The sequence below is a fragment of the Crassostrea angulata genome, chromosome 7 (genome assembly GCF_025612915.1).
Source record: "Crassostrea angulata isolate pt1a10 chromosome 7, ASM2561291v2, whole genome shotgun sequence".
In the NCBI taxonomy this organism is placed as follows: Eukaryota; Metazoa; Mollusca; class Bivalvia; order Ostreida; family Ostreidae; genus Magallana; species Magallana angulata.
The window spans coordinates 48,226,154-48,241,407 of NC_069117.1; the positions used below are offsets into that span (position 1 = coordinate 48,226,154).

The window sequence follows — 15,254 nt, forward strand, 5'->3', positions numbered from 1 at the left end:
AATAGTCCGAATTTTCTATTCACACACGCCTTGCCGGTAGAGCTCGCTTCGCGCCGGCGCTGCGCGCCGGCGAGCTGCGCTCGCTATTACATTTTATTACAATAGCAATCTTTCAACATAAATGTGCCTTTTAGGCTTGAAATTTAGAGATTTTTTTCAAAGAAATCATCTACATCATTTGTGATTTGCTTTTAATAATTCAAAGTATTAATGTCACAAAAAGAGTAGCTGCAGGTCTGTAGTTCCTGTTCCGAAAGAAAAGAAATTTTGGATGGACGACCTGGGAGCTACATAGGAAGAATAATCTTACCGTGACTAGATTACGCTCAGGTCACAGTAAGAATTCGTCCCATATACTTGCAATGTAGCAGCCAAGAAGTGGATCTGCCTCGCGTCGATTTTAAGTCTGTTAAAAATAATCTGCAGAGGAAAAACACATTTTTATCCACTGCAAACCTTTTTGAACATGCATATGTTGTTAAATCCACAAAATAATCCATTTAATGGGTCGTACCATAGCATTTCGTTAGTATACGTTTGAATTTGCCTGCCATTTTGTCAGAAATCGCACTCGAAATGTCTCGGATTTTATCTTTAACATGGCGACCGTAAACAGCGAATTTTCAAACGTGATGTTAAAAGTGGAAGTGATTTCGTTGCAAAAACAGTAAATAAGGTAAAATGGGATTATAAAAGAGCAACATTGTAGTTATTTGAGACCAGTCATGTGAAAATTTAGGCGAGATACAGCTCGATATATTTTTTTATTTACTACGAAGCGAGTATATGGAACGATTTCTATCGTTAAACCGGGTCCGTAGGACATCTGTCATTTTAAATATAGAACATTCTATCTAGGAGCTACAGTGCCACCCATTGAAAAAAATGATATTAGAAGTAAATTGCATGAAGAATTTTATGTTACTTTTTTGGTTTTCACAAAAATTGCGTATAAATAAGGTTCCTCAGTCCAAAACGCGCTCGTTTTTGTGCGCAATAAATACACATTTTTTTCAGTGGGTGGCACTGTAGCTCCCAGGTCGTCCATTCGATTTTTTTCAGACCAGGAGCTACAGACATGCAGCTACATTAAGAGATGAATATTTTATACAGAAATCGCTAGTTTTAGCGTTAAAGGTCTTGGATTTCTTTCATTGCAATTCCCTACAGAAGTTATGCATTTTATTTTTTGATTTAGAATTGTACATTATAGAATGAATATTTCATTGATGAAAAACATAAAAATTGGAAGCAATTCCTGCATTTCTTTGATTTATATGTGCATTGTGATAATTACATTATTAGTCACTTGGGGTTTTTCAAACCACCCGACGTTTCTCGGAAGTTTGAAGAATCGCTATGCAGACACCAACAAATGAAACTACTCAACTAATCATTCTAAGAAATACAAACTTTATTTAATACCACTGCACCCCATTTGAACAAATGCAATTTATGGATTAGTTATGAGTCAAATTGGGCAAAGGATTCTGATCTGACCTTAATCTTTGATACAGAAACGTTGTTCAAGGTCATTGCAAACCCTTTACCTTAATAGGTGGAATATGACTGTGCCCAGTTGGGCCAATGGGAATAATGATATGCTTTAAAGAAGTGATCTGGGATGGACAGAGACAAACACTGTCAGAATGATCACTATTAATACGTCATCAACAGAGCTAGGATCCAAAATGCGTCACAATATTACTTACCAAAATGCATAACCTGCAATCTGATTAGTTAAATCTGATTAGTTAAATTAAACTGTCTTCTGCAGTCACGGAACATGACCCTTAATGGATTGTTGTTAGATGATCTATGCTTTCTGCTATTGTAGAGATCCTGAAGTTTATTGTATTCAGATTGCTATATACCGTATGTCACAAGTGAAAAGTCTTTATCTTAAAGTATTCTTATGTCAATAATTCCAAATGCCCAAGTAAACCATTTCGTACATGAGAAATCAACAAAAAAGTGTTAATTTCTGCACATAAAAGATTGTTTTGTATTCCTTTTTAATCTTTCGTTTTATGATATTTTAAACCAGTTGAAATAAAGAAAGATAACTCTTAAATAGGGTCTTTCATACCATGATTTTTGTACATGTAATGACTTCTTCTTTAGAGGTAGATTCGAATCAAAACTAGAGGTACTGTGAGCAAGCTCACAATTGATACCCCCCGCTAAGAAAAAAAAATCATAACGCGTGTATTTTTGCTATTATAGAAAATATTGGATGAATCTATTTCACTGTCCATTTTCTATAAATAACAACTGCTATATTTTTGAAAACTGTTAATTTTTAGCTTCTAATATTTCCATTAATACAAGACATGACACAGACAGTATTTAGCTTTTTTGAAACAATGACCTTGAACTTTCTCAATTGACCTTGGGTCAAGGTCATGACACACCCTTTAATCATAAACAATCTTTGTGTGAAGTAAGAACTTCCAATGTTTCCCCATAAGAAAGATATGGACCGGACACGAATTTTGCATTTTTCCTGCCAGTGACCTTGACCTTGCCCGAATGACCTTGGGTCAAGGTCATGACACACCCTTAGGTCAAAAGCAATCTTTGTGTGAAGTAAGAACTTCCAATGTTTCTCCATAAGAAAGATATGGACCGGACACGATCGCACAGACAACGGACGGACAGACAGACGGACGGACGGACGGACGGACAAGGTGATTCCTATATACCCCCCAAACTTTGTTTGCGGGGGGTATAATTATCATTCATACTAACGGGCCTATTATCGTTAAATGCTGGGCCTATTTATAAAAGCAAGTGCATACAGCAGAAACGTCTTACTCTTAACTGGTGTGGAAAACCATTTTAAATTGTCCATCTCATAGTTCACTGAAGGGAATATTTCCGCATTTCTGCAACACTTTCGTTATGATTTCAATTTCTCCTTCCAATAAAAATGAGAAAAAATTATCAGAATTAGCCCAGTCGTATACAAAAAGTAGCTGAAAATTTACGAACGATGTACGACAATGGATGGAAATGGACAGCGCAAAACGTCACTTGTGTGACTCAGGATCCTTTAAAATTGAGCAAAAGCCAGTGAAAATGTACCATAAATATTTATTATGGACAAAACGTGGAATGGAATATGCTCAACAACTCAAAATAAACACAAACAAATAATGTTATACAAGTTCAAAATGTTGCATTATAATATGGTACTATGTTCCGAGGAACACAGCAAATAACAATTAGGCACAATCGATTTATTTCATTGCAACAACTTAGCATGTAGTAACACTCTTTATTTCGTTAAACACGACTTACATGTGTGTTAAAATTTGGATTCAAATCTAAACGCATAAAAAATAGAATTGTACTTTTTTTTTATCATGAATCGAATAACCAAAAAACAAGCCTTAGGAAAGAAAAATTATTGACATATCTAAAGACAACTTTCTGATTTTAATTATATATGTGCGAACAATGGCTTATTAGTAATGAGTGCTTATTTGTAAAACAAAATTACATGTAGTGGGAAACAAAAGCAAAAAAAACTGTTCTCATTAATCTCTGTTTGAATGTTACATATAGACATGGGCGTTCGGTTTATCTGGGAGATGGTCTTCGAACGGGTTATTAGATATGCCTGGTTTTTCGGGTAGGGGCTCCACAACTGCGTTATTTGCCATCCTTCTTTGTTTTCTTTCTTCCCTTTCTGTTGCAATTCGGTTTTTCTTCTTGGCTTCCATGAATACAATAATTGCCGCAGCAATAAGTATCAACTGAAAAACACAAAATATATCATATAACAACTGCGTGATATTCAATACGAAACTGTCTCGAAAATTCAGTAAGCTTGCCTGAATTCCAAACCCAATGCAATAACCAAACGCTATGAATGTGTCGTTTCCAAACGAAGTATCCCAAACGGTGTCAAAACAGCCCTAAAAAGTTAATAGAAGTGTTCAAATACTAGATATCCAAACGATGTAATGCTTTCTTTAAAGGTCTATATAGGTAAATAACTACAGTACCGTTAAGGCAGTATTGGGTTCAGAGGTTGTTGTTGCGCATGTCAGATCGCCGGATGTGGGAAGAGGATCGCAACATGCGATGGGCGTCTTCAATGTGTATGTCGTCCCTGAAGTAGTCACTGAACGAGTCCAGTTGGATCTCAGGAAATCCTTGTAATCATTCAACCCACAACATTTATACTGAAATTAAGGGTATATAATTTTCTTATACAGGTTAAGCAGCTGCTGCTACAGTGTCGTAAATACGCACATAGTTGGTGCTAGCATCAAACGATGACTAAGTACCTTGACCATAACGAAGTTCCAGCCAAGGCTCTGTATGTTCTGTCCGGCCAATCCTTTATAACTAGCAATGCTGAGGAGGACCAGTTCTTTGATTGATTTAATCACCTGTGGTTGTATTTAACATTAAAAGTTACAAAAACATATACATCCATGTATAAACCATAAATACTGTACAGTGTATAGGCTTTAAATCGCCTCTCATTTTTCATATGTATTTTACATTAGACATGTACATGTAAAATGTGCATTGAAAAATACTTTTAGAAGATAGTTACAGTTGCACATTTTTACGTTTCGAAGCCATGTATTCAACTGTATTTAATCTGATACTTTTATGCACTGTATAGAATTTACAACTACATACCAAATCTTCATCACCATAGACTATGATCACAACTATCAGCTCCAAAACCAGGAAGAAACAGCTGACAGCTATGTACTGAGGAATGAAATGAATGGTACAGTTAATTTTTAGCATATTGCACCCACAAGTATTTTGTACTGCAACATTGCGCTGGTTCTCTCTCTCTCTCTCTCTCTCTCTCTCTCTCTCTCTCTCTCTCTCTCTCTCTCTCTCTCTGAATGTATTATTACTATACGCACTGTTAATAGAGCGCACTTCAATTTACAGCATCCTCCACAACATCCAAACAAAGCAATGATCATGATGAATAAACATGACGCCGCCAGCATCAGACCGACGTCATAGAAGGCTGTTGAGAGGGAGAGACCCGAGTACTGGTCCTCTGTCCCCAGGCCTGTGGCTGTCAGGGTGTCCTTTAGCTTAGTCATCACAGTGCTGGCGCCAATTAGGTGGTCCAGTACACTTATATCGGGGAGGATTATCATCACCACCCCTATTCCTATGAAGACCAGGCATATTGTCTGAAATAGCAAAGATTTCACCCTCTGAAAGGCTTCACTCTGATTCTTTAAATAAAAGTAAATTATGGTATTGCTTGGATTTTTTTGTCTTTGTAAAATAGGTGCTTGTTAACAAACGAAAATATGTTAACCCTTGAGGGAAAATAAAGCAATACACATTCTGTTCCACTTAATTTCCGCACTTTTCTTCACCAAGAAGGCAATAGATATAAAAGGAAACCCGTTTTATAAGAACGTTGTACAGTGCTCTTTAAAATAATTATAAATATATATATTGTCTCTTGTTATTAATTTCTTTGACATTCTCCGTGATTTTATAAAGAAATCAGATCTACTTACGATGGTTACTCCGTTAAAAAGGGTCAAGAACAGACGAGTGAAACAGGAAAGGTATCCCATATCTATAAACAACAATTTCTATTCAGAAAACTGGATAACCATGCATTGTTTGTCTTGAATGATCTCCGCAATTTTGATGAGCTCATAAATATATACACATCATTGAAAGATTTTCATAAATTGTGAAATTTTTATTATTAAAATGATTTTCTTTCCTTATTTTAGATCTCCCAATACCTATTAAGAAACACCACAAAAAATGTTCATATAAAATACACAGACCTTCATTTAGTGTTCCATCGCAGAAGCATATCTTGATTTAATGATCGATTGTTGAGGATTTAAATTGTTTTGTTTGAATGCCTCAAGTCATAACCAAGGTAAGGTCATGCTATATTCATCAACACATTTATTTAATTAAGTTTCTTTTAATAACTTGTATTTGCATATTTGTAGGTTTTCTTTTTTTTTTAATGTTCACTTAGATTTCTTTTTAAAAAATCAGAAAAAAATAAAACATTTAAGATAGTTATTTACGCATTTACATATACCGTAACTGATGAATTAACTATTCTTATCAATTTGACAAATGACAAAACATTTAAAAAAGGGTATTGTATTTCATCAGCATGTGTCTTTATTGCCAGTAAGGTCTTTGTTTGATGGAAGATAAATTTTAAAAGGACAGACAATTGCAGTACCTTCCTTCTACACAGCACAGCTTGTTTTGTCGAATCAAAATTTGACCAAACTGTGAGGAAGACCATAGACACCATTAATTGCCATCAGAACAATGGCGATTCCGTATGCACGTGTGTTTGTTGTGTTTGTCAACAGCGTATATGCGGTAAGAATACTTTATAAGTATACAAATGAAGTTACTATTTCATGATTAAAATCACCTATCAACAAAATTTATGATATTTGTTTCGCCATAGCTTGTATTTACTGTTCATTATATAGTTTATACGTTTACTTAGATATATCAAAACCAGCCAGAAATAGAAATGAGCTAAAAATCTACATATAATAAGGATTTTCAATGTTGAATGTATGATTTTTACGATAAAAAGCCAGCATTTGAAAAGATGTTTCCTTTTGCATGCATGTGTGCTTTTAATATTTTGAATTTAATGCAAAGAACTGAATATAAATACAAATCTTACAGCGTATAAATATTCACAAAATGTAAACTTTCAATTGTAAGTATTTTTTTTATATAGACTCTATGTAAGTTATCTTTATTTACATAGACTCTATATACGCAAGTAACTTTAATTTATACAGACTCTACTTTTGATCTTGGTCGGCGTTTCCCTCACTGTTAGTTTCCTGAAGATCTCCGACCCCCTCACCGTGTACAAGGGGTCTGTCATCACAGACATCAACAATGCCATCACCGCCACGGGCCTTGGTCCGGAGGATTACTATGGAGACGGCGACCTAATGCTGTTCCTGTCCGGCTTCCTCCTGGTTGTCTTTGTTGCTGGACTGCTGGTCCTTGTTGTTGCACTTGCCGGTTGCTGTGGTGGTTGCTGCAGAAATTCTGCAATAACAAAACTGGTATAATTTTGGTTTATTTACAAAATCAATTTTTATTAATAAGATTGTCAGATTCGTCATTGTCTGTTTAACTTTCGGGTATACTGACATGATCTTTACACTACAGTACGCAGCGATTCTTATCACGTTCCTCATAGTAGAATTCATCCTCGTCATCGTAATTTACGGATTCTCCGACAGTATGGTAAGGCTATGTACATTTACATAAGTGTACAAAGAAAGTAAAATAAAGCTTGGCCAATTCTTTAAAAAAAATTTCATATTTATAAAGCGACATATTGTTTTCATTAGTTACGATTACTCTCTGTTTCTGTTACAGATGATGGGTTCTATTAAGAAGACACTAACATCCGTTGTGGTCTCTGAATACCAAGGACTGGTCGGGAACAACACAGAAACCTTTGGATGGAACTTCATCATGACCAAGGTATACTTTTATCGATATTTTCAACAAACATGAGAACGTATGAACTTGTATATAAGGGACATAACCTAATTCTATGTCAGTCAATTTGATAAATGCGTTTAACCATTATGTTTCTTTTTATACATCTCTTACTTTTAGCATATTAAGGAGGAGATCTTTCTTTCCCTTCCTTGGAACAGTTTTTTAAACAATTCACAATGTAGTGACTAATAAAAAATATACATCAATATTCAATAATAAAATTGTCTACTGAGTTGTATACGAAATCAATTTATCTAAAAGCAAGACGGTTTCGGATTTTAATCATGGCTCTTGTGATAATTATCTTTCATTTCATTCCAAGTTCGAGGTTTATAGATCTAAGCATCGTGATAACTATCTTTTTCATATAAACTGCGTATAAGTGAACTTTTTAAAATAAGCAAATCAACTTGAAATAGTAGTTCCTGAAATAAACTGTAAAGATGTGACAGTTTTACTGTTCTTTACATAATTGGTTTTTCACGAAATTTGTGATTGCCAATTCCTTTAAGTCGTGACTGACACAAACGTTTTAACAATCTGCGTGGAGTTTTGTTTTTACTAGAGGGATGCCTGTCCATTCGTTGGTGATTTGGTTAGGTAAAAATTGTGTGATGTGATAATGTCAAATATTGAAGTATACAAACATATCCATTTCAAAACAACGTAATTTTATTTAAAACAAATGACGAATTACGCTTATATAACGAAGAAAAATTGCCCGTCCCTGACGCCTCGTTAAAGGGCGTGCGTCACTGTACATGTGCATGTGTGACATTATATAAATAGTGCCTGTTTGGGAGGGTAACTGTTGAAATTGACACCTCGAGACAACCATTATCAACCGACGCGAAGCAAACACTACAAATTTTGTTTTATATATAGTCAGAAATCGTATATATAAATTACTTATTATTATATAAACTTTTGCAAGTTAATTACTGTTAAACACGCGAAATTGTAAATGCTGAATACCTGTAATAAACTGGGCAAATTTGATATACACATGTAATTTGATTTGAAATCGTACGTAATTCGTGCATTGAAGTTATCGTTGGTCAACTAAATTGATAGAGTAAATAATTTGTAATTCAATTTGAGCAGAATTATCCTGGTTGAAATTAAATATTTGTATATCAGTGTGATTTAAAAACAAAACTTGAATTGTTAGTTTTTCCCCTCTCTATATTTAGTTTACCGATTTATAGAGTTCATGTTCGCAGAATTCTTGTTCTTATGTCACTAGCGTTATTCATTGCAACAATTCACGACTAACTTTTTATTATTACACACGTTGACACTTTCTAAAATTGTCTGTCAAATTTTTGTATATATTTAGAAGGAAGTTCGTAAATTTGCAATCTCTTTTCATGATTTAGAAATTATGGCGATGTCACGATTTACACAAATGAATTCATAGGACACTGTTATCAAGAATATTGTTTACATAGTAGTGAAAGTGCATGTAACAAAAACGTTCACGAGAACTTTACTACCATGCAAGATCATTCTATAAAAGTACACAAACAGACCATTAAAGTGTTCTTACGCAGTTTAAATAATTTACATGTACTTTCAAATGTTGGATTCTATATTGACGGGATAAGTCAAGAGAATTATTTTTTATTTTTTTAACGCATTTGTCACATTGTTTATTGGTGTGTCCCCCGGCCACAGAGTAAAGGATGATGACCGAAAGGGTAAATACTATGAACTTGTCCACTAAACTCAAGGTTGGAAAAAGGCACAAGTCAATATTATGACTAAGACGGCCGTGGCCATTTTTATACCACAAGAATCTCGGTTTGAGATTATGAGCTATGTATAAAGATGTAGAACAATGTTTCAAAAACCATCACATAATTTTTTAAGGTAGATCTGATGGGTAATTTGTTTATAATCCAACCTCCTTAAGTTGAAGAGTGTTTGTAACAAATGCGAAAGTGTTATAATGATAATGACTTTGAACATTAAAATCTAGTCTTTAAGTAAAAAATAAAATCTAGTCTTTAAGTAAAAAAAAGGGTAATAATTCGCCCAATTTCCAGATCCCCAGATCCAGATTCCAAGTCCCCTCTCTGTGGGCAATGGCCAACATTCCTAAACCTAATCCTTGTTTTACTGCAGTGGCTGGACGATGGGATTGAAATAAGTCACTAATCCTCGTTATTAATCTAAATTCCAAACTTGAACACCGGTAGGTTTATAGCCTATACTTTTGTAAACATATGTATACGCTTTCAGTACCAATGTTGTGGGGTTTATGGATACAGCGATTTCACAGCGACCGAGGTCTGGAAGTCTTCGCTGGTCGCCGGAGGAACAACGTATAATCTGAAGATCCCTATCGTGTGCTGTGACGAGCTGCCATCTTCCACTGACTTGAATTGTACTGGGACTAAAACTGGAACCAATGCCAACAAGGTATATATATATAGCTTGTGTTTTAAGGGAGGTAACTTAACATTCCTGCAACATCACAAATGATAAATCATTTTTGAATAGTTACTCTACTTTAGTAGTTTATGTAAGTATAAGTACATGATAAGCAACATAAACAAAGTATTAGTCTTTTATATTTTGTACACGTTGTGTATGCATTGTGAATTGATATCATGGTACTTGCATTAATAGGGTTGCTTCGAGGAACTTTGGAAGGTGTCCGCAGGGAATTTACCTATTGCTGTTCTAGCTCTAGGGTTGGGGCTGTTTCTACAGGTGGGTATTTATTGTGTTAAAATCGTTTAAATTTTACAAAGATGTTTGTCTTTTGACATGGAAAATTCATGATCTTGGTAAATGACATAAATTATGAGCACGTGTTTTACGATGTGAAATTGTATGATGAATGTGTTTAGTTTGCCATGTACTCCTCATAAAATAAAAACCAGAATGATGTTGTCTGTCTGGTCTCAGTCTACAGAAATAGAAGAAGGTCGTATCTATCTTCTTAATTTGTAGAATGGTTTATCTTGGCTTGATCTATTTATTACCAATTTAAATCTATTTTGATCTGAAATGACTAGAATATAAATGCATACAAATTTACCTGTATGCACACATACACCGTATAATCAAAATGATTTTAAAAAAAAAACATATTTCTTAAACTCCAATTGGTTTAATGATATCGCAGATATCATTGTAATTTATTGAAGTATTGTGTCATTTTATTGAGTTTTAAACAAAGAACAAAAGAATATTCTATAAAGTTCAATGTATACTTTCATTGTTGGAACAATAGACGCATCAATCAAGGTAATACTAGTATTCCTATATGTTCAGGTTTTACTGATCGTCGCGGCGTGTGATTTATCAGCAAAAGACAAGAAAGGAAAAGTGGAACCAGTTGTAGAAGTGGACCAAACAATGAAGCGTGGACTACCCTTCAAACATTAAGATGTTATACTGGAATTCGATGTTTTACGATTTGTGTTGTTTACTATTGTTTTGTTTTTAAAAATCGAGTCACGGGTTCTGCGTTTCAAAACCTTAACCCGGAAGCCATGCTCTCAATAGCAATGTTGCCATTTTAACAATGAACATGACATTTGTTTTTTGTTTGTTTTTTGTTTTTTTTTTTCATTTTTCAAATGTTATTGTTCAAACTGTTAATATGATTTGTTAATTCATATATTTTGGATTTCTTGCAAATTGTTTGTATATAAGTAAACTGTTATACCACTCATTTGTTATAAAATTAAAATTCACCATCTTGTATTCGCATATGTTTGCATTATAAATCAACCTACGTTGTTTCAACACATCTACTGTTTTGACCTTTTCAGGTCATCCAGTTTAGAAGCCACGGGTTTGGTCGCTCTAGGTCGACTGTTAATAATTATAAGTACCGAGAATATTATGGACAATAATGATAATCACGTTGGGCGTGGCTATTTAGCGCCTGTCGTACAAATCAGCCGAACTGAATGTGTGAAACGTCTCAACGATCAATTGTGTATTAATTAAGACATTCCAATTCACTCATTGAGATTAAACAAGAATGTTCCAGTTCAATGCAGTTTTAACTGATAAAACATGTATTATGTCTATCATTTTTTGTATAATTATATTACTTGTTTTTGACACGTTTAATCATGAACTAATTAATCATTTATAGGCAACCATTGTATATACATATAAAATAAAACGGAATTGTATTTGTTCATTACTCGGGACTTTCACACAATTTAAGCTCAAAATTTAAAATTTTATTTTTCTATTTTTAATGTTCAGAATGGTTAGTATGGGTATTTTTTAATACTTTGTTAAAATTTGAAAATCAACTATTGAGTTATAAGCAAGATACAGAGTTTAAAATTCTTTGTTTTGTTAACAGAGCTCAAGCCTTGTTGTTGTTTACATATGTGTCATATTGCTTTAAGTTTCAATCAAATGTTGTTTTCTTCTGTAGATGATATTATTTATGAACACATTGAATCAGTCTACCTTGTTTGCCACGAGTCATTTTGTCAAAGAAATGTTAGTTCCATACTTTACATTATTTGTAAACAAATATGACTCGAGCTTTGTTTACATAACAATGATTTCTTTCCTCTGTGTCTCTCGTTTAATTTGACTTCTAACATTCAAATTTTTGTTAATCGTTCAAAATGCGCAAGTTAACCATTTAATACATGAAAATAAAATATAAAATTTGATATAAAATTGTGTCTAAGTCCCTTTAAAGGGGCATGGTCACAATATGGTCAAAAATTATTTTTTCGATTTTAATGTTTACAATGCTTCAGTAAGGCATTTTAAATAGGCAACCAAAATGTGAGTGTCATTTGTTGAGTTATAAGCGAGTTACAGAGCTTACAATTCTCCGCTAAGTAAACAAAGCTTGTTTACATTTTGAATGTTGAAGTGAAAAATCCAGTTTTATACCTCAAATGAATGTGTCAATCGTTAGGAACAGTTTATTTGTGCTTAAAATGAATAAAAGATAGACTACTCATCAGCTTGAAAAAGATTATTTACTGGTATATTGAACCTATGTCAACAAAAACAGGGCACGAGCCTTGTTTACATGAGGAAGAATTGTGAGCCCTGTATCTTGCTTAAAACTCATTGACTGGCACCAAAATTTTATTTGGTCATTAGAAATGCATTCCCAAAGCATTGTAAATAATAAAAACAGAAAAATAAAACTTGACCAAAATCGTGACCATGCCCCTTTAACATTTATACATTCAGTCGTGTGTCTTGGATCTAGACAATATTAATCTAATTAAGGGAAAAGCATGATGAATAACTACCTTTTTTTTAAATGGACATTAATTTTTAATATACGTAGGAAAATTATTTCAGACCGTAAAAATAATAACTAAGTTGTTTAAATGGTTAAAACAAGTTGATACAGTGCAATGATCTATATAAATCAAAATTGCATCTCCAAGTTCTATAAATCAAACAACGAAGGCGACCAGGTAAGTTCAATATAATTCAATTATCTAGCGTGTAATATGATTTACTGTACAAGTTCAAAGAGTCGTTTACTTTTCAAATCGCATGCCTCTTTGTAAGTCACAAATATGTTGAAGACACATACAGTTAACCATGATAATATTTATGCAAATAATGATATTCCATTACGCAGGTTTTCTAGCACAACCATTACATATACTAGTAATTCCTCGTCAGGGCAATGTCAGGTTTTTTTAAAAAAAATAAGACCAGGTTTTCTTTAGAAAAATCCTTGAATCTTGGGGGGAAAGCATTTAATTTTTGTAGCGTCACATCTTTTTTAAATGATATTAATGTTTTTTTATATAATTATTATCTGTTATTTTTTAATTCAAGGTCTGCGTATGTCATATTTAACGTTCATATTTATGGGTTTCATTACAATGCTTACCAAGTTTGCACCTGATAGATACATGAACCACATATCTACAAGTATGATTGTGGTTACATGTATAGATGCTTACTCCCATCATAAGACTGATGAGTGACTATTGACCTTAAAACAATATGAAAATAACTCAAGGCCATTCTATTCAGATTAAGAGGTATTTCGATTTCATATGGGGTATTGGCACATATGGCATTGAGTAGGCCAAGAAAAATGATAAAAACGGTTTATTATTAAGTAATTCTGACTTCCTAAACCTGATGAGGGCTTTCGAAGCAATAAAAAAAAGACTGACAGACGTAGACTAAAACAATTTACGTTTTAATGGAAAAATAAGAATACATGTCGCGTTGCTTATGAGATCCGTTTTTCATTCAAATTGCGGGGAAAAAATGTGTGTTTGTACACAGATGTAGTCACGTTTATGCAAGAAGAGAAACAATTAGGCATAGAATAATTGTGATGGGATGACATGTAAAGAGGTAAAACTTCATACGTAATCTATCTGTGTAAATATAGATCGTGAAATACTGAGACACATTGTATTTCAAACATCCAAAATGGAACGCGCATTTCCTTCTGTCCCCAAAACAATGATCAATTCATTCAATTGATTTGATTAATTTCACTTTTTTTTTGGGGGGGGGGGGGGGTAGCAAAAACTTCCTTTTATCACGCCGCGTTTTATCTTGTTTGAACAAATCCTACTTTGAATACTACGAATTGAAAAATAGTAAGAAAACTATTTATTAGCCAAATTTAGATGAATACACGTACTTGTAAATCATTTTCCAATAAAGCAAAAATCTATAATTTAGAATTGCAAATACTGAGGATTTTCATTAATTTAGTACAAATAAACATTATCTATGAGAGACTAATTAAGTTTTCAGTTCTCTGTCGTTTTTAAGTCATTACTAGGATTTGTATCTGTTTTTATTGAACTTCACTTTATCTAACTTCTTTTACCTATATCAAGCGAGTTTTCCTGAACCTTGAGCGATCACGAGATTTTGTCGAGAAGTAACAATCAAATCACGAGTAAATTTTAAAAGAACAAAATGTTAGGGTTCAAAGTCAAGTATAAAAATATAAAAATTTGTGAACAATAAATCAGACTTAAAATAGTATCATTTAAAAAATTAATAGCATTGAGATTTTGATGCAATTACATTGGTTTATAGATATATCGTTATGGACCAGAGAAACATACAGGGTGAAGTTTACAAGCGTTTCCAATATCCTCAGAGTAACCCCAGACGCTATAATATATTATCCAGGTTTTTGAAGAATATGTCTATGTCTTTGCTATTTCCTAGCAAATATCCGGATACTTACACAAAATCACAGAGGTTTCTTTGTTAGTTAATCAAATCTTAAGAACATAAATTTTGAAAATTTCAGACGTAAAAAAATGAAATGAAACAAAACTGTGGAAATGTATGAATTTCTTTTCACAGAGGTTGTTTTGCTAAATTCACGACGAACAAATTGATTAGATATCGTTCAAATTCGGCATTTGTTCTGCTGTGCTGGTAGTGATAAAGATTTGCTTCCATTAATAACAACTGCAGATATTTTGAACCCCGAACTGTATGCTAGATTCGTGACAGCTGTAGGAAAAAAATAATGATGATGGAAAATATGAGAGAGAGAGAGAGAGAGAGAGAGAGAGAGAGAGAGAGAGAGAACATAAACCTTTATACAAACTTCAATTTGACTAAACAAAACAATGGATTTACATTGATAAATAACCACATTTTAACGCAAACGATACAATTAGTTTATTTAAAATTCATGAAACACATTTATCAGTCACTAAACACTTTATTTCTAAGTTTCATTCACAAATGAACCTTTATTC

General features: G+C 33.3%; 2 protein-coding genes across 2 annotated transcripts; one reads left to right on the plus strand and one right to left on the minus strand.

Annotated features, from left to right (window-relative positions):
* Positions 1–3,422: 3,422 nt before the first annotated feature.
* Positions 3,423–5,898, minus strand: LOC128155803 (tetraspanin-18-like). The gene is made up of 8 exons (XM_052817667.1): positions 5,805–5,898; positions 5,523–5,584; positions 4,902–5,183; positions 4,663–4,737; positions 4,299–4,403; positions 4,014–4,193; positions 3,840–3,923; positions 3,423–3,761 (listed from the first exon to the last, which is right to left on the minus strand). The coding sequence occupies exons 2-8, from the start codon at positions 5,580–5,582 to the stop codon at positions 3,561–3,563; spliced, it is 987 nt and encodes a 328-aa protein (XP_052673627.1). The 5' UTR covers positions 5,583–5,584; positions 5,805–5,898; the 3' UTR covers positions 3,423–3,560.
* A 283-nt stretch (positions 5,899–6,181) lies between these two features.
* LOC128193226 (tetraspanin-18-like) lies at positions 6,182–11,701 on the plus strand. The gene is made up of 7 exons (XM_052866561.1): positions 6,182–6,369; positions 6,810–7,085; positions 7,192–7,269; positions 7,405–7,512; positions 9,778–9,957; positions 10,168–10,251; positions 10,819–11,701. Exons 1-7 carry the CDS (start codon positions 6,316–6,318, stop codon positions 10,930–10,932), a joined length of 894 nt encoding a protein of 297 aa, XP_052722521.1. The 5' UTR covers positions 6,182–6,315; the 3' UTR covers positions 10,933–11,701.
* The last annotated feature ends 3,553 nt before the right edge of the window (positions 11,702–15,254 follow it).